This window comes from Bubalus bubalis, chromosome 14 (genome assembly GCF_019923935.1).
Source record: "Bubalus bubalis isolate 160015118507 breed Murrah chromosome 14, NDDB_SH_1, whole genome shotgun sequence".
Lineage (NCBI taxonomy): Eukaryota > Metazoa > Chordata > Mammalia > Artiodactyla > Bovidae > Bubalus > Bubalus bubalis.
In genome coordinates, this window is record NC_059170.1 from 37,042,974 (window position 1) to 37,063,208 (window position 20,235).

General features: G+C 47.3%; 1 protein-coding gene and 1 non-coding gene across 11 annotated transcripts in view; one reads left to right on the forward strand and one right to left on the reverse strand.

Moving 5' to 3' along the window:
• The window catches only part of DIP2C (disco interacting protein 2 homolog C), a 310,254-nt gene that overhangs the window by 24,973 nt on the left and 265,046 nt on the right, over positions 1–20,235 (reverse strand). For 4 of the 10 annotated variants that reach the window (XM_044927925.1, XM_025264059.2, XM_025264056.2 and 1 more), the window contains 7 exons: positions 16,993–17,163; positions 11,147–11,176; positions 9,687–9,748; positions 6,372–6,429; positions 4,913–4,987; positions 3,108–3,282; positions 1,080–1,203 (listed from right to left, as the gene is read on the reverse strand). In XM_044927925.1, coding sequence (XP_044783860.1) covers positions 1,080–1,203; positions 3,108–3,282; positions 4,913–4,987; positions 6,372–6,429; positions 9,687–9,748; positions 11,147–11,176; positions 16,993–17,163 — 695 coding nt within the window. Of the gene's footprint in view, positions 1–1,079; positions 1,283–3,107; positions 3,283–4,912; positions 4,988–6,371; positions 6,430–9,686; positions 9,749–10,451; positions 10,499–11,146; positions 11,177–16,992; positions 17,164–20,235 lie in introns of those variants that run through there. The other 6 variants (XM_025264062.2, XM_025264066.2, XM_044927926.1 and 3 more) reach the window with 5 other exon arrangements.
• Positions 2,022–2,090, forward strand: LOC112579007. The gene has a single exon (XR_003103439.1). It is a non-coding gene; the product is annotated as a small nucleolar RNA SNORD31 (small nucleolar RNA).

A 20,235-nucleotide genomic window follows, 5' to 3' on the forward strand; every position in this document is an offset into this window, starting at 1 on the left:
AGGACTCGTGCTCAGACGGGCTTTTTGCTGCTCATCCTGAAACACGGCACTGAGTGGGGACAAAGCTCTGCCACCCACTCGCCCCTTCTGTCTGCCGAGCCCTCTGGCGGTGCAGCGTGTGGCCGAGAACACCAGCCTGCGTCAGCTGACAAGAGGCAGCAGACACTCGCAGGCTAACCCATCTGCCCCCCCTAGAGATTTCAGAAGGAGCCTTCCTGGGGTCTCCTGCCCTGAGCTTGCAGACAGGGCCCCTCAGGCCTCCACCCTTTAGGGAACTGCGGGGGGAGAGGAACAGTGGCCAGTGGTGCTGAAGCCACTGTCCATGCTCAAGTGCCATGTGAAGGCCCTGAGGAGTGATTGGTGCTGCTGCTTCCAGGCACAGTCCCTTCGCCCAAGGGGCAGCCTCCACATACATCCCTCGGCAGCACTGCCTGAGATGCAGTAGGGTCACATGAGAGGACCCAGCACAGCCAAAGCAACACCAAGCTCCCTGTGGTTCCATCACACGAGGGTTCAACTCTCTTATCACTACCCGTCTGAGTGGGAAAGAAAGCTGAGTTCCCGAGAATGTTCATAATCAAAGATTCCCTTAGTTCATGTAATTGGTAAAGTTATTCTTGTCAGCTGTGTAAACCTTGGGATAATGACAACATGCAGTCCATCTTTCCTTAAAAGCAAGGAGACCTCTTTCATTTTTAGGGTACTGAGTGCATCAGGATGAGTTTAGGAGAAGTGACTGACACGTGCAAGTTACAGCCACCCAGTGGCCAGGGCGGGCACGGCGTGGCCTCCAAGGGTGGTGGGATGGGTGACCTGTCATTGACGACCCTATGACGCTGGCAAGCATGGCCTCTCCTGGAGCTGAGGCCTTCCCACAGGGCTCGCTGGGTTCAGGCTCCCTGTGGACAGTGTTTTCCCCTACATCACGTTTTCCGTAACAAAAAACCAAATAATCGGCTCCTTGGAAACACCCCCCAGCCACCCATCCGTCACCCTCAGGAAGAGCACCAACCGTACCAGTGGTGCTTATTAGAGGTTCGGGTTCACCCTGGCCCTCGGGCTGCCTGCCCGCTGCTCACCATTCCGTGACGCTCTTGTGGGCTCTGATGACCGAGGTCTCGATGTCTATCGGGTGATACCTCATGCCGCGCAGCTCCATGGCCTCGTCCAGGGCCCCCACCACGTAGAGGGCATCATGGCGCTCTGCGTGGGGAATGGACTCTATGTGAGCTTCACTGCAAAATTGCTCGAGTCTCTTAAAGAATAAAGATGAGCGCTACCCCTGAACATGGAAGAGAGGTACAAGAAAGACCCCTGAGCAAGAGTCCAGTCTCCCTTCTCAGGGAACCTGCAGCCCCAGGTGCTCAGGGACGAGGTGTGGTGGTGGGGGGGTGGGAGGTGGGGGCCGTGTGGCCACGTGGCTGGCCACATGCCTGCACAGTCCCTTCACCCAAGGGGCAGCCTCCACATACATCCCTCGGCAGCACTGCCTGAGATGCAGTAGGGTCACATGAGAGGACCCAGCACAGCCAAAGCAACACCAAGCTCCCTGTAGTTCCATCACACGAGGGTTCAACTCTCTTATCACTACCCGTCTGAGTGGGAAAGAAAGCTGAGTTTCTGAGAATGTTGACAAAGTTTCCCTTAGTTCAAGTAATTGGTAAAGTTATTCTTGTCAGTTGTGTAAACCTTGGGATAATGACAATATGCAGTCCATCTTTCCTTAAAAACAAGACCTCGTTCATCTTTAGGGTACTGAGTGCATCAGGGTGAGTTTACGAGAAGTGACTGACATGTGCAATACCAGAAAATAAATCTTCTCCATCTCCAGGCTAAGGCAGACTAGATGGAGGCAGTCACTTGCTGACTTCTGACTGCAGCTGCTGGGGCCTCCACCCTCCCAGCCCCACGGACTCCACAGTGCTGAGGTCCGGGTGTTGCTAAGCTTAGTTCCTCAAGGAATCCCAGAGGGCACCCTCCAGTGAAACAGTCTATGACTTCCCCGAACTGCAAATACAATGCCAGCCAGCGACTAGGTCAATGCTGCCCCAGTCTGATCCCTGTGATGGGAAGGTGTTTTCTGAGCTTTTGCCTGCAGTGATAAGCTGAGCGGGCTTCACAGCCCAGGACACTGTGTGGACCAGCTGCCAGCCTTATAATGTGTCTGTGCTGAGACTCCACAGCCTGCACGGACGTGCCTGCCCTCTGTGAGGGTGAAGAGGCTGGGCTCCCACGGAAAGGAGCGAGCCACACTCCTGCTTAACACCAGTCTGAAGTTAGAAGGTCTGAAGAAAGAACACAGCACACAAAATGGAATCCAACCCTTGGAGGATATAAAATAAGGAATGTTCTTATACAACTTACCTGTTTCAAATTAGCATACAATCATTTCAGCCTTCCTACATAAATGTTTTGTTTTTTAAACCTTAAAAAAAATAAAAGAAAATACAACACCAGAATATTCCGGTATTTTTCCCCTGCATTCTTGCTGGTTTGGCCTGGTTGGCATGGCTCCTACCAGGCAGGTGGGCTGAAGTCTCACTGATCTCCGGGGCTGGCAGATCTCACAAGAAACCTCAGGCCCCCGCCTCGTAGTAACACTCAAGTCCTGCCTCTGTTTTCAGGAGTGGAGAGAGGACTCCAGGATCAGCAACGTGAGGAGCAGACAGGTTCCTACATGTCGGTTCTGTGTCACACCCACACCCAGCGCTAGCCCTCTGAGCTACTGTTCCCTGAGGGCACCTGGCAGGACCAGAGCACTGGAAGAGAACAATGTAGCTTTGGGGGATCCTGGGTGGGGCTGGAAGTGCCAGAGTTGGTGACAAGCCGGTGAGCTGCACTTACAGGCACTTGGTACAGACAACACAGCCCCTGGCCCCTGCCCTGATTTCACACGTGCTCCTAGCTCACAGAGGAGGACAGAGCATGGGACGTGCATCCTCAGCTGCTGACGCACACAGCCTGAGCAGGCTCTCTCACCCTGGGCTCTCTCTCGCCCCACCCCGGCTCTCTCACCCTTGGCTGTCTCCAGGCTGCCTGCAGCAAGCACGCAAGCACACACGTTCTCCTGGGGCTGGGACTTCCTGCCTCCTATTGGGAACTCTCACCTCCATTTGCATCAGTGAGTTCAGTTCTCCGTAGAAATCCCAAGTAGCCTGTTCGTGCCCAGACTGTCTGTGTGTCTCCAAAGCTTAATCTTGAGTTGAAGTGATCTGACTGGAGGGATTCATCTCCATAAATAGTGAAGTAACCACTGGCATTGTGGGCACTGTGAACCCAGATCTGTAAGGAAGCAAAATGGACTGCGTAAGTTAACCTGACATGATGTCCAGGGCAGAAACTACTTTTACAATTCAACGGATTGTATTCTGTCTGTCCTGGCCTGCAAAAACAGGACGGCTTGTTTCCAGGGAAACACAGTCACCACAAAGTCTGCTGAAATGAAAACATGGCAGCACACTCGCGGCTGAGCAAACCCCCAACCAACATCTCGGAGAATCCTGTTGAAGTAGACGAACTAAGGGCTTTTGAAATAAATATCAAATGAATGAGGTTGTAAGAGTTTCCTTATATTTATTCAAATGTACCAATTGTTTCCAAAAAGCAAGCTGGAAAAATGTTAAAAAGCTTTCTGGCTTGTATACTTTGGGGAATATATTGTAATAAAGTAACACAACACAAAAACTCTAGAAGAAAAAGGCATTGTAACAACAAAAAATGGAGGATAAAAATGCCTGCATGTTGTATCTTGGGAAATGGTATTTGAGTCAGGGACAAAGGGTCTGGCCAGCAGCCCTCTGCCACACCTGCCAGGGCAAACCAGGCAGCAGCCCAGGGATGAGGGTCTCCAACAAGTGAGGGGAAGAGAACCTGTCAGACAGGTTCCCAGCACAACGCCAAGGTGCAGGGGTCTCCGCCCCTCGGCCCAGCGCTCAGCTCTGAGAGGCCGTGTGCTGTGAGGACAGCATGGGCCAGAGATGGCAGGCACCACGTTTAATTTTCATTCTTAGATGTGCATTTAAAGGAAATTCCTAAATAGGGTCCGTATAGCATTTCATCATCTCGATTTTGATCTTCACATGGAGAGAGATGAGTGAGGGGCCAATAAACTGCCCAAGAAGGAAAAGGGTCTGGGGTGACAGTGGCTGAGACTCTGGCCTCAACACCACTCCCCCCGTGTACACGTACGCGTGTGTGCCATGGTGCCCGAGAGAGCAGCGGGGCTGGTGTGTGAGTCAGGTGCCATCAACGGCAGTGCTTTGTGTGTGACCAGGACAGGTTAGAAGAAGAGAGGCAGCTGACCACAGGCTGGGTGGCACCTGTAGGAGTGTCCTTGTGGGCAGGTCATGGTCACTGTGGCCTGGCCTTGGAGAGGAAAACAGGAGCAGGGTGGCAGACGTGTTGAAGCAAGTTAATCAGGGGGTGAGGTGGACGGTAAGGGCAGAGGGCGCTCATGGCCAGCAAGCAGGGTGTTTCAGGACAGCAGCCCAGGAAGGGTCTCCTGCGGCCACATGCAGCCAGCGGTGTGTGGGGCACAGGGTGGGTGGGGGGTCACTGGATAGGTTGCATCGTCAATACAAGGGAGTAAAAGTGACTTTCTGACCCAGACAAACACCTGTCGTGTCCCCAGTCTGCCCGCCATGGTTGTTGGTGCTGCTATGATTTTGGGTTTGGGAAGATTCCCTCTGCACATTCTCTATCATGTTTCTGATGAAAGACTTCTCTGCTGTAAGACTTCTCTGCTGTGAAGCAGGCACATGGAACTCAAATGGAGAGCTGAAAAACAAGGAAACTCTGCCCACACACAGAAAGTTTCCTCTTTGCTAAATGTTTTGGAGAGAAATGTGATAGTCGCTAAGTAAACACCACTTCATAATCCTGAACCTTCACAGACACCCATCCCATTCCTCACCTCGCCCAGATGTGAGTCTCCCAAGGGTCCTTTCGTTTCTGGATTGGCAATGATGATCCGTACCCCTGGAAGTATCTATGTGGGAAGGACAGTCTTGTTAGTAGGCAGACAGGCAGATGCTTCATGCCAAGTGCGTGTTTTCCCTATTAAAATGGTTTAGAAAGTGAATGGCTTTAAAATAAAATTGCATACCACAGCATCACATAATGACAGCAAATCAATGACATTTCATTGTAATTATGTACAATGACAAAGCCTGTGTTAAAATGATCCTAAAAGTGAGACTTTGAACAAAAACATGATAAATGATATAATTTAACAAGCTTGATGCTTGCAAAGTAGAACTAGCGGAGCTGCTTTGTGGTGTCCAGAAGAGACAGCAGTTCCGCCAGAGCGTCTGCTGCGCCAAGCAGGTGACGCCCCTGCGGCCCTGCCCCTCCTCTGCCACACCGCCCACTTTTCCTGTTGGCTGACAATAGCACAACATTGATACTGAGCACCTCCTTCTTAATGGACATTTAGCTCAGAAATGCTCTGAATTCCACTGGAACCATGTAAAGAATCAAAAGCTGATTCTGGAAATTTAGAATGGAACCCCTCTTGGTTCAGCTACTAACTGTACAGCTGAGATAAGGCAACACACCTGTAGTGAGAGCTATGGGAGCATGTCTGGTGAATGGCCCACCAGGTCGAGCTGGGTGGGTGGGCAGTGCTGAATCCCACCTTAAAGAAAACAGTGCCAAGAACTCTAACCATCAGCCATGAAGACACAGACTGTAAAAGGTCACAAACAACATGCCTCTAGAATTATGTTAAATGGAGAAGAGATCTGACAATAGGGGCCGAGGTGAAAAAAAGTCTTCATTCAGGTTTAAATACATTCCTTGCACTTTAGTTCTATAAATGACACGGCAGGTGACTAGCTGTCATGATAACCAGTCTCTGTCTAGTTCCACAGTAAACAAGCTCTGCCTGCTGGCCAGGCCCATGGACATTTGGACCCAATGTACCGACGACTTTGACAGCCTGCCTTTCTCAGTTGGGGTAACCATGCCCAGAGGGGCTAAGTGTGAGTGAAGAGGCTGAGGAGCCGTCCCTATGGCCTCCTCCTTTTCCTGCTGCTCCTCCTCTGGGTGGAATGCAAGGAAGAGCTGGAGTTGGAAAAGCTGCTGTAGACCCGGAGACACCCGTGGGAGTGGAGGCCACGCAGAACAGAACAGAACAAGAGAGAAGGTGCCATGGCCCTGGGGCTTCCTTTGACGTTCTGTGCTCATAGTCAAAACCAGTTGATATATTCAGTTCAGTTGCTCAGTCATGTCCAACTCTTTGGATTTGATATATTACTTTTCAAGAAAACTTTTTTGGAAAACAGTCTTCCATGTACTTCTTAACTTTCCAAAGCCCCCAAACTGAGACTTGTGTTCAAATGTATATGCACGTGCCTTTCTTCTGTACTTACTTTTCCTGACTCCATCAGGGGCAAACTATGAGGAGAGCCTCTTTCCACTAAGCGTACTCTACAAAGAAAAACAGAAGGTGTTACTGTGTGCTCTGGACCCTGGCTCCCTCCTCCACATCTAGCACTTGGGTCAATGCCCAGCAGTTTGATGGGCACATTAGCTCTGTTGACAAGCATTACCCAATGCAAAGGGAGTCGAGAAGTCAAAGAAAAAGCAGACAACTGCAGAGAGGAGACAGTGGGGGCCACCACACAGGCCACAAGAGCATGGAGACGCAGCCCCACCTATCAACCCACAGACGTCAGGAACGTCTGTGCATTGATGTAACGGGGTCAACACAGTGTGTGCAGAAAAGGGAGAGTGAGCATTAAGCTGCATTCCTCAAAGAGCCGCCACTCCTGTGACAGGAGACCTCTTGGGCCTGTCCCCTGCAACACAGGGGGCCACAGACCCCATAGCACAGTATCCACCGCCTCAGCCAGGGACATTGGAGAGGACTGGTCAGTTCAGACAGCAAAATCTCCTTTCTGGAAAGAAGTGCTTTTCAATCTAAGAACTATTTGCTGGTGAGGTACTCAAGAACTGTGGAGGACCCTGGTGCCAGTCACAACCCAGCCCACTGAGCCCTCCTCAGCTGTATTACTTTATCCCATGACTGGGTTCAGTTCTCTCCATGTTACTCTCAGAGTGTGATGCTGACCAATCATCTACAGACAACTTTTACTTCAGGAAAATGGAGTGAAAGGGAACCCCCTCATTTCCAATTTTATCAATTTGATTTCTTTTTTCCTTGATACATCTGGGCTAAAAGTTATCAATTTTATTTGTCTTGTCAATGAACCATCCTTTTAGTTTTATTCATCTTTACTACTATTTTGCTTCTATTTCACTTTTTTCTGCTCTGATCTGTATGCTTTCTTTCTGGTATTAACTTTGGGTTTTGTTTGTCCTTCTTTCTCTAGTTGCTTCAGGTATAAGATTATGTTGTTTGTCTAGTTGCTTCAGGGCAGCCGGCCTCCCGTCCTCATCCTGCCCTCAGAGTTCATCTTGTCTCCTGTCCCTGCTGGGCAGGTGGATCTTATCTGAAATGCGAAAACTCTACTGCTAAGAATTTCCCTGTGGCCTCCTCCCTGCTGAGTGGTGGCAGGGACCTGGGCAAGCATGCCGGCCGGACAGAGTTTCTTCTCTGGTCAGCACGGAACAGTGCTCTATGTCAGTGATTCCAGGCAAGCAGGAAGGGGCACCAGGACCACTCAGGGGTGGTCCTGTCTTGTCAGCAAATGCCACAGGCGGGCGGGGCGGGGGGGGGGGGGGTGGTCTTTCACCCACTTGAGAATATCCACAAGAGCAAAGAAAAAACCATTCCTAGAAGAAGGCAGAGCTGCGTCTCCTGGAAGAGCTGAGAGACATGCACACGCGTGCAGCACATATGAGAGGGATGGGGGCTCACAGAAACCCAGGAAACTTGTGGGAGATAAGAGGGCGTAGGCTGGGGCGGGCGGGCAGCTCTGTCCACCACCTGTGCACCACAGACAGGGAGGCTCTCTCCTGACTGCACAGCGCCACCCAGCACTCCCAGGACATGGCACAATCAGGAAACCACACCTTCTGCCCCACGGGTGCTGTCAGGAGCCAGTCACTTCAGAGCCATGGAAAACAGCCAGTATGGCGTGTCCTGGCGCTGGTCAGGAGGGCAGGGGGGCGCCTGTCTCTTGATGGCCACTCCAGTGGTCACCAGTGACCTGGAGGACGAGCGCCACTCACACTAAGAGGAGCCGATGGAGCCTAGTGTGGTCCACCAGGCGGCCCTGCGTTAAGTGTACTGACGGTGTTCTGTATCCGACGCGCCCACAACAGCATCTTAGGGAAAAACCCCAATGACCGTTTTGGGCCAACCCAACATAAAATTATCTTCAAATAATTTTTGTAGGGAGTAAAGCAAATTTCTTTTTAAAGCCTACTAGTTATGTTTGGAAATGTTATGCCCCCAAAGAGGTCCCTTAATCTCTTCAGCGCTAAGGGTCTGCATCTTGAAGATGTCTGGATAGGCCTCTGCTGCAGGGGGCTGGTGTCTCTTGGGAGCCAGTGGTTCTCTCTGCTACCAGACGGGCTGTCTCCTGGGAGTCCCTGTGAACAGCAGGGTCTAAAACAAGGGTTCCAGGGGACTAGGAGGCACCACCAAGACTGAAGTGGAACAAAGCGTTCAGGGGAACATAGTGCTTCTTAGTCTCAGTACCACTGCCATTCTGGTCATCTGCTGTGTGGCATAGGCCTGTCCTGGGTACTGCAAGATGTTCAGCTGCCTCACTGGCCTCCACCCACCACATGCCACCAGGACCACTTCCCACATCATGCTCATCAGACAGGGCACCACGGCAACCCATCTGCAGTGGGGCACACCACCCGGGTGTGACTGGTCTGAATGGCATGGCAGGCCCCTCTGTAGCCTTGCCCCCCGACATACTCTCACATGGGAACTCAGCAGGCAAGAGGAACACACTTGGCCAGGCCAAGTGGTGGCTCCTGGTTTCCCACCCACAACTCTCCCCAGCTCTCTCACATGTTGTGAGCAAATGCACATGTCGGTAGGCACCACTGAGAATAAGCAGACACGGAGCACAGTATCTGGCCTCACAACACATCCACAAGCACCTCCAGCCACTTATAAAAGGACTCTTTGTATCAGAGTCACTCTGTTATCACGTCAAAGAAACAGCAACGCACGGGCATCTCCACAACCACACAGAGGAACAACCCAATCACTGGGGACATCTGTAGAAGAACGACAGAATTCTCTCCCCCTCAGGCACATCAGGAGGCACCCCTTTGGGAGCTGAAATTCTGCGACAGATTTCTGATCTCCCCACCTTCTGTCCCACCCCTTGAGGTGGATTCACAAGCATCCACCAGCACACTCCCTTTCGTTCTTGCTCAAGGTTGCTTATTAGGAAGCTGCACAGAAAGGTAACTTGATTTACAGTTCAGTTTTTCCTGAAAATGCCTTGACAAAAATTTTTGACTCATGCAAAGAAATGTGAGCAGTGTTGATATTTTATGAGGTGCAAAACAGCGGCTAACTAGTGTTCAAGAAAATGTCAAGTCTGACAGAGTTTGAGAAAAGGCCACTCTGACTGCAGCGGCTCTGGGACAGCTATTGTCAGAATCAGGAGCTGCTGCCCCGGTGGGACGTGAGGTGACGCACGTGGAGTGTTGTGAAAGCTCACTCTGTGGCCCCTGTGCTCAGGGCCGACGACTGCACTCCTCCTTCCAGAGGAGCACTGCAGTCTGGGTGCCGGAAGACAAATTCACAATACCTGTCATGTCTCAGAGCTCTCATGTCCACATAGACGGTGGTCGGATCGGGCCCCGATGTTCCCTGCAAGCAAGGACACAATGCGATTAATCCTATTTGCCTGGGAGGAGCTGCGTCTGTGCTTCCTACTGGCTGGGAACATTTCTTTGGTAAGGTCTGAAGCTGAACAAAACCCCAAAGCACTAAAACCACACCTCTCCCTTGATAACCTAACTCTGAAAGAATATCTTACCAAGATAATACTGACTTTCACATAGCTTGACTGCTAATCATTTATGAAAATTAGAAAGGAAAAGGGCATCTCTCCAAATAAAAAGAGGCTGAAATTACAGAGGTAGCGTTCGGCAAAAGCAGGTTGTTGAGGAAGTGAAGCATCATTTGCTGAGAGGCTTTCACTACATGCATCCCCAAAAGTGTATTTTCAGAGCTCAAGGTACTGAAGCAGAACATGTGACATGAGCTGACAGACTGAGGAAGAAGAGATAAAAGACAATGATCTTGTTCATTCTGGTTCATTGTGCCCTGGTTTTCCTCCAGGATGGGAGGCCATTTTTGCCCAAGACATAAGTCAGGGAGGTAGCATGTTTATCACTGGTCATCTCGGCAGCACCCTGTGGTCTGAACTATTTATTTAAACACAGGGTCCTGAAATCTTAGGATCATAAATCTCTTCAAAATACATACCGAGTTGATTTCTGAACAATGATCTCTGTTTATGTAACAGCAATGGCATTAAAGCTACATTACGAACAAAAATTCTACATACATTTCCTGGGAAAGTAATGCACTACTTTTGGTAGAAAAAGACAGAACCTAAAAAAAAAAAAAAAAAAAAAATCTGTCAAAAAATAAGGAGACTCTCAGATTTATTTGAAGAACTACACTAAAATTCTTCATGAGAGAATCGTAACCTTATATCAAAGGCACACTTCAATATAAAAAAAAGAAAAAAATAAAGACACCTTCATTACACCACACTGGACCACACGATAACCTCCCCCGCCCCCTGAGAAAGCACATGCAATCAGCCTGGAGGAGGAGCTGCCCTGCCGTGAGGACACAGCACCCTTGCTGACCTGCGGCTACTCTGAGGGCTGTGTCACAGACCAGAGCTGAGTGGAGGAACAGTTTGTGGTCTGAGCAATGCAAAGCACGTAACCACAAGAGGCCAATTAAAAACCAAGAAAACAGGTCACTAGAAGCAAAAAATGAAGCAAAACAGAGATGACCCCAAACTGGCAAAGACACCACAGATCGTGTAAATGGAAGCACAGCGTTTGTCACAAATGCAAGACGTCTGAAGAGATCTGAGACGTGACATCACGCTGGCTGTCGGCCCTCCTGCCCATGGGTCCACAAGCCCAGCCCATCTCCGCACTCAACTCCTCGTCCGCCCACTGCTGGGAGCTGATGAGACTGTGTGGTTACAGGCACTGGTGTGGACGGGCGGGCAGTCCCTACCTGCTCGGCCAGCTTCCACAGCCGGTGAGGCTACAGCAGCAGGAGGTGGGAGCAGAGGACACCAGACCAACAGAAACCGAACATTGAGGACACACACAGACACAGAAACAGACAACCCAGCAGTACAAGTGGGATGAAGAAGAGGGAGGGGTGGGGAGGAGAATGCAAAAAGCAGAGAACAAAGTAAAAAGAAGATCAAAAACAATGTCAAATATGGAAATCATTAAAATCAATCACTGTACCATTAAAGGCTAAAAAAAAATCTAAAAAGATGTTCACATATCCACAGAGCAACAGAGGAGATAACAGATGACTGGCCACGGGCAGGTGGGCCTGAGGAACTGCTTTTCATACATACAGTCAGTGGGTGTTGATTTTATGGTACTTTTCTCTAGTTTCTGTTCTTTACTGAGAAAGCGGGGAGTATGAATTTAATTGACCAAATCTGTCGAGTGTTCCTCGCTGAAATAGCTTCAAGTTTCTTACTACAATAATGAAGGTGACCCTGGAAGTCTGAATCTTCAGGCTGTCTAGCCCTGCTCATCTACAAGACTGGACAAGAAAAGAGCTCAGAGTACGCATGAAGCATGGGCCAAACCTCAGGCTCCTGGCTCAGCAGTGCGGGAGGGACTCCCCAGACTGCCTCCCCCTCAGCTCTGTCCTCCAAGACGCTGCATCCCCTTCCCTCTCATCTGCCAGGTTCCGGTGCCCACCTCCACCATCCAAAAGCATCCGAGTCCACAGGTGAAAGACCCTAAAGCCATTAGGGGCAGCTCCTCGGATGCTGCATGTCTTCCCTGGCTGACTGTCCCTCCCAACATCCTGAGAAAGCTGGAACAAGCCCAGGTTTCTGCATGGGCACAGTCCTGTGTGGGTCCGGCCTCGTGCCGCCCCACTCAGGTCCCTCAGAATCTCATGCATCACCAACGTTTCTTTCTACAGTCACCACAACCTGCTAGTTGCACAACTCAGCCTCCCCAAGACCAAGGGACACTTCTAGAAGGGGGCCCATGGACACTAGAAACGTGATTCTGAGAGCACAGCTCAGATGCGGCTCCATTCCTTGTCTGGACAAGGTCCCTGGCTACATACCTTGAGATATGGAGGCCTGCCCTCTCCCAGAGCACTCAGCCCAGTCGAGGCCCTGAGGAAGCATGGCGGGCCATCCAGCTGAGAAAACATGCCCTCAAACAACAACCAATCAACTGAAAACACTCACTGTTTTGACACACGCTGGTAACCCTGGGGTTCCATAAGAAAAATGGCATGACCTTCACAATACCTTCAAGCACTTAGGACAGGGCTTGGAATTTGGGAAATACCTTAGCATTTCTGTTTTTCATGTTTTTACATTAAGGAATTGATGGTGATTCTCTCTAGGCAGATGGGTATTATTTATTGGCTGGTCTGTATTTCCCGATTTTTGTTTCTTAAAATAAATATTCTTTGGTAAAAAATTCAGTCTCTAAAAATTCATAACTTTTCAGGTTGTTTTTCTTATTTGTATAATTGTTCTTAAAAATTCAGTTTTGGTATATTTAATATCTTTATTACATATTTCTCATGTGTCAGGCCCTGCAGAAATACAATGGGAACAAGAAATGTGGGGCTTCTGCTCTCAGACCTCAACCTCAAGCTATGCCTTCTCTGTTTGTTTTGGGTCAGTTCAGTTCAGTCACTCAGTCATGCCCGACTCTTAGCAACCCCATGGACTGCAGCATGCCAGGCCTCCCTGTCCATCACCAACTCTTGGAGCTTACTCAAACTCATGTCCATCGAAGCAGTGATGCCATCCAATCATCTCATCCTCTGTCGTTCCCTTCTCCTCCTGCCTTCGATCTTTCCCAGCATCAGGGTCTTTTCCAGTGAGTCAGTTGACCAAAGTGTTGCAGTTATTTCAGCATCAGTCCTTCCAATGCATATTCAGGAATGATTTCCTTTAGGATGGATTGGTTTGATTTCCTTGCTGTCCAAGGGACTCTCAAGAGTCTTCTCCAACACCACAGTTCAAAAGCATCAATTATGTGGCGTTCAGCTTTCTTTATGATCCAACTCTCACATCCATACATGAACTACTAGAAAAACAATAGCTTTGACTAGATGGACCTTTGTTGGCAAAGGAATGTCTCTGATTTTTAATATGTTGTCTAGGTTGGTCATAGCTTTTCTTCCAAGGAGCAAGTGCCTTTTACTTTCATGGCTGCAGTCACCATCTGCAGTGATTTTGGAGCCCAAGAAAATAATATCTCTCACTGTTTCCATTGTTTCCCCATCTATTTGCCATGAAGTGATGGGACCAGATGCCATGATCTTAGCTTTTCGAATGTTGAGTTTTAAGCCAACTTTTTCACTCTCCTCTTTCACTTCTATCAGGAGACTCTTTAGTTCTTCCTTACTTTCTGCCATAAGGGTGGCATCATCTGTGTATTTGAGGTTATTGATGTTTCTCCTGGCAATCTTGATTCCAACTTGTGCTTCATCCAGCCCAGCATTTTGCATTATGTACTTTGCATATAAGTTAAATAAGCTGGGTGACAATATACAACCTTGATATACTCCTTTCCCATTTTGGAACCAGTCTGTTGTTCAATGTCTGGTTCTAAGTGTTGCTTCTTGATCTGCATACAGATTTCTCAGGAGGCAGGTAAGGTGGTCTGGAATTCCCATCTCTTGAAGAATTTTCCAGTTTGTTGTGATCCACACAGTGAAAGGCTATGGCTTAGTCAATAAAACAGAAGTAGATGTTTTTCTGGAAGTCTCGTGCTTTTTCTATGATCCAACGGATGTTGGCAATTTGAAATCTGGTTCCTCAGGCTTGTATACATCCATCTTGAACATCTGGAAGTTCACAGTTCACATACTGTTGGAGCCTGGCTTGAAGAATTTTGAGCATTACTTTGCTAGCATGTGATGTGAGTGCAGTTGTGTGGTAGTCTGAACACTCTTTGGTGTTGCCTTTCTTTGGGATTGGAATGAAAACTGATCTTTTCCAGTCCTGTGACCATTGCTGAGTTTTCTAAATTTAAATATGGAGTTTAAATTTCCAAATAGAAATTTCCACTTTAACAGCATAATCTTTTAGGATTTGAAATAGCTCAGCTGGAATTCCATCACTTCCACTAGCTTTGTTTGTAGTGATGCTTCCTAAGGCCCGCCTGACTTCGCACTCCAGGATGTCTGGCTCCAGGTGAGTGATCACACCATCGTGGTTATCTTGGTCATGAAGATCTTATTTGGGATCACAATCACATATTTTTTTATTTATGCAAAAAATAATAGAAAATAAACATTTCCACTGACCAACCCTGCCTTGCACTTGTTGCTTTTGCCCACATTTTTGTACGTTCACGTCACAGGGCGCTTTGCAGAACTGTCAACTCAGAGACGTCCTTCTTGGCTAACCTAACCATAAAACTGTACCCCTTTTATGCTCTTACTTCAGTTTTCCTAAGAATATTTTACTCACTTACTGAAAAATTCATCTGTATGTCTACTGTCCATGTGGTTCCCTGAGGGCCAGAACTGTGTCTTGAGTTTATCTAGGTAAAATCTGACTCTGGCTGACATGAGGCTACTCCCAGGATGGAACATGCCAGAGACCCCACATCCACATGTGGGGTAACAGGGTTCTGCACACAGCCTGCTGTGAGCACACATGGTCCAGCCCCCCAAACCACAGAACTCCACAACTCTGAAGCACACCTGGCTGCAGGCACAGCATGGGGAGGCCTGCACTGCTCAGGGGGACGCACTTGAGTTCACCTGATTCATCTCTGCTGCCAGACTCATTAATACTGTCAGCTCTTTGCTACTACTGACCATTCAGAAAAAGGAAAACTGGCTGAAAATTAGATGCGAGTAAAGCACACAAGCAGAAAAACTTAAAACATACAAAACCCCTTAGAGACGCTGCCAAGATCCCAAACGAGCACTGTGGCCCGGGACTGGCAATGCCCACTCTGCCTCCGCATCATGCTGACGGGGTTGCTTTCCATAAAAGAATATATTAGTTTTATTAAAAGTATAGAACTTCAAGTATTCCACATTCTTGCAATACATATTTATTAAATATTTACAAAGCACCAGGTCCAATGCTAGGTGGTAAGGACACAGACAGATGGCGCTTGTATTTCAGGCCACAAGGTGCCAAGTACCTATGTGCCAACTTCATTCCTGGCTTCTTACCCTTATTTTCTGTCAGCTCTACCCTTTCTATTATTTTTAGTGTATTTTACTTTTCCCTATTTAATTTACTGCTTCCTTATAAAAACTTCTTAAAACATTTTGGATTAAGTAGATGGAAATAAATGAAAAAAAGAGGTAAATAACATAAGTGCTTCATTTCTAGTGTCTACAAAGTTTTAATTTTATATATTATAAAGTGTTGTAGAATTCTTTGTTGCCTGTGTGAAGTGGACAAGTGCTGAATGATATTTGTTAATACGGGATCTATTCTATGTCCTTCTCCCTTCATTTTCCAGCATTCTGAGAGAGAGAAGAATAACACTGCTGTGGGCAGGAGCCTCTCTCTCACAGATTCCTGTGGACTCGTGATTCACTGCTTGCAGGAGAAGGGAGTGCTACAGAATCCTATAGCTGGATTCATCTAATGAGTGCATTTCTCATTTCTTCTCAAGCAGAACAGATAAAGGTGAAGAGGAAAGGAAAATTTCAGCATTTAAAGGACTAGCTGGGCAAATCAATCCAATCCTTCAGATTACTTCAATCACAGAACAAGGCTCAGTGGACTCCTGAGGACTCTGGTAGTTAAACACGTTTAAAAATGGAGCTGATTCAAAGAGAAGGGAGACAGAGGCAAGGAACATCTAATGAAAATCAGAAAACCTTCCTGTCGCTGATTTTCTAAAGCGATCTCATTAGACTGATCATGTGGGGACAGTCAGTCCTTTGTCTCTGAAGTCTAAATACTGAGAGCTCTAGCCAGCAGTCAGCAGACTAGGAGCTTTCCATGGTTGCCCAAGGGGAACTAGAAGCAGCATCTTGGGCCACACATGGGGGACATGATGGGTGGCAGGGAGGGGAGCTCGGGGAGTTGGTTTGAGGCAACTGTCCTCCACTCCAGCACCTGCTGTAAAGTAAGTTCCTGTCCTTTTCATAAGCCCAAAGGAACAGAGCCTGCAGCTGAGCCTGGGAGCAGCTCATTTTGGCTGAGGCGGCCTGAAGGGCACTGGGGGAGGTTCCCACATGACCTTCCTCTCCTTCATAAACTAGATCTCAGGTAAAGAGTTCAGAGCAGGAGAGAACAGTGAAGATGGTCAGAAGTGGGCTAATGAAGAGACAGGAAACAAATATTTTTGGCCACATAGGATACAGGCTACCTTACGAGGCCAGCCTCACTTACAGCGCTCCCTTAGAAATGCGGCAATTAAGTGTTACTTCAGTGGTGTCACCACAGGAGCAAATTTGTGAACCTGCATAACGTACTGGAATTCTCCCTACAGAAATCACTGTCTGCATACAAGAGACTAAGTACTTCAAGAGACAGGATTTCTTGCCACAGTGAAACATTTGTTTAGTATCTCATCTTTAAAGAGCCTGACTTGAGATGTTTGGACAAACAGCAACTCTTGCTACAAAACTTGAAATGTCCCAGGACAGAATAAGCCTGTGAATGCTAGTTATGAATAATGGTTACTGACAAATGCAGACTTAAACTAAAAGAAAAAGGAAACAAGTGTGCACCAACCACATGCATTTGATTGAAAGATTCCTTCTAAATATGGGTTAGCATCAGCAGGGAACTGTGGGGAGCAGTTTGGCGCTGTATGCCTGTCTTTAAAAGTCACTCTGTGACCCACGCACTTATTGGCATCAAGGAAACTCACCTGCAAGCAAATTGCCAGGTTCACTCGACAGCCAAACGAGGTGCTAACGGCCCGCGGGTGGAGGCCCAGGTCTTTGAACAGTTTTGAGAAAGACTGGGTGAGTGCTATCCGGGGCCGCTCCTCTGCCACCACCACACAGGTCCGCACGCGGGACAAGTCCAGTCCTCGTGCCTACAAATAATGACAGAGGCAGGAGGTCACATTTGCCAGTGTTAAGGTGTGACCTGCAGGCTCCTCACCCAGACCCACAAAAACCGCAGAAACTCCACAAAGATATTCATTCCCAGAGCTCTGAGTCCACACTAGTAATCAAAATGCTATAGAACATACGTGTAAACAAAAAACGGCCCATATCCGATTATGAAGGATGCCATTACAAGCATTTAAGTAACGGAAGCAGCATAATGAGGAGCAAAGTTGAAGAAAAACAAGATCTGGATAAAATAATTAAAGGACAGGGTATGGGGAGGAACAGAAGCACCTGTATATACTCCTGTGAGCCTGGATACACAGAACACACATTGGAGAGAAATGAGAAACCTACTTTTAATACAGGAATGGAAAACAAAAACATCTGGGCAGCTTCTTAAACACCGTTCTCCTTTCAGCTCCTGAGCTTGAACTGTCACGATGAAGCACAGCTCATTTGTGCCCAAATTCCATCAAGCGAATGACATGGAAACACCATGGAGCTGGAAATGAAGTGTCTTGAGCATAACACACCCAGACAGAGCCCAGGAAGAGCACAGACCGTGATGGGAATGGCATTGACATGGGAGCATGGGAGCGACGGGGTCTCCAGTGCACACGGGAAAGTCACCAGGAGCCAGCCGCAGCCCGGCTAGCTGACAGGGTCCCTGTGCTGAGGGCGACCTTCCAGACATGCTGCTACATGGGGCAAGATGAGCGTGCAAAACAGGAGGGCCCCTGACACACACATGTTCTGGGGAAATGCAGCCTATGCTCTGGATGGTGCACTTGGGGCCAGAGATTCAAAATTTGGCCCTGAAGTTTATTAAATATAAGAACTTGGAAAAGGTGCTTGATTTCTCTGTAATGTAAGTCTTCTCATCTTTAAATGGAGACAATAATGGATCCAGTTCAGAGAGCCACTGTAAGCGTTAAACTAATCAAAGTGTGAAGTGCTTAGATTTCATTTATTTCATTTGGTCATTTACATATGTACCCTGTGGGAAAGTTCATGAAACATAATCATTTTATAGCATACATAGGTGGACATGAATAATAATTATGTTTTATAAATTTCTTTTGCTATATAACTTCAAGAAATAATATGCCAGCAAATTTGGAAAACTCAACAGTGGCCACAGGACTGGAAAAGGTCAGTTTTCATTCCAATCCCAAGGAAAGGCAACACCAAAGAATGCTCAAAGTACAGCACAACTGCACTCACATCACACTCTAAGAAAGTAATTCTCCAAGCCAGACTTCAACAGTACGTGAACTGTGAACTTCCAGATGTTCAAGCTGGTTTTAGAAAAGGCAGAGGAACCAGAGATCAAATTGCCAACATCCGCTGGATCATAGAAAAAGCAAGGGAGTTCCAGAAAAACATCTATTTCTACTTTATTGACTATACCAAAGCCTTTGACTGTGTGGATCACAATAAACTGTGGAAAATTCTTCAAGAGATGGGAATACCAGACCACCTGACCTGCCTCTTGAGAAACCTATCTGCAGATCAGGAAGCAACAGTTAGAACTGGACATGGAACAACAGACTGGTTCGAAACAGGAAAAGGAGTACGTCAAGGCTGTATATTGTTACCCTGCTTATTTAACTTATATGCAGAGTACATCATGCAAAATGCTGGGCTGGATGAAGCACAAGCTGGCATCAAGACTGCCAGGAGAAAATATCAATCACCTCAGATATGCAGATGACACCACCCTTATGGCAGAAAGTGAAAAGGAACTAAAGAGTCTCTTGATGAAAGTGAAAGAGGAGAGTGGAAAAGTTGGCTTAAAAACACAACATTGAGAAAACTAAGATCATGGCATCTGGTCCCACCACTTCATGAGAAATAGATGGGGAACAGTGGAAACAGTTTTAATTTAACAGACTTAATTTTGGGGGGCTCCAAAATCACTGCAGATGGTGACTGCAGCCATAAAATCAAAAGACACTTACTCCTTGGAAGGAAAGTTATGACCAACCTAGACAGCATATTAAAAATCAGAGACATTCCTTTGCCAACAAAGGTCCACAGAGTCAAAGCTATGGTTTTTCCAGTAGTCATGTAGGGATGTGAGAGTTGGACTATAAAGAAAGCTGAGCACCAAAGAATTGATGCTTTTGAACTGTGGTGTTGGAGTAGACTCTTGAGAGTCCCTTGGACTGCAAGGAGATCCAACCAGTCCATCTTAAAGGAGATCAGTCCTGAGTGTTCACTGGAAGGACTGATGTTGAAGCTGAAACTTGAAAACTTTGACTACCTGATGCAAAGAGCTGACTCATTTGAAAAGACCCTGATGCTGGGAAAGATTGAAGGCAGGAGGAGAAGGGGACGACAGAGGATGAGATGGTGGGATGGCACCACTGAGTCAATGGACATGAGTTTGGATAAACTCCGGGAGCTGGTGATGGACAGGGAGGCCTGGTGTACTGCGGTTCATGGGGTCGCAAAGTCCGACATGGCTGAGCGACTGAACTGAAGAAATAATAATTTATTTCTGTAGCTTAGTATCAAAGTTACCATGCATTTTGCTTTCTCATTCAAGCTTAATGCACTGGATCTGAATAGGGAAACAAAATCTAGGAGAGAGAAATACAGTGCTTTACTAATGGCAAGTATATAGATAATTTGTATGTATATATACATACACACAAATATAACCTGTGTATACACACACTCTCTTTCTCACACATATGAGCATAGAAACAGTGAACAATTGGAATACTAACCATAATAGGTCTTATAATTATTCTCTCCTAGTTACTTGAACATTATGGTATGTCTACCCAGATGTCCTTGGCTATCACATAATGGTAACTGAATATTAACAAATAAAACCAAACCACTGTTCACTGAACTGTACAAATGAAATCTGGTTAGGACCCAGATATACCAATCAAAGTCTTCAAGAAAAACGAAATGAGTGGCTAAATTAAGACCTATGACTGTAACCTCATCACTGGAATAAAACTGAATCTACCAACAATTAAAAAGGCAGTTCAGGCCCCTCCGAGCAGCCTGAACAGAATTAAAGACATCAATAACAT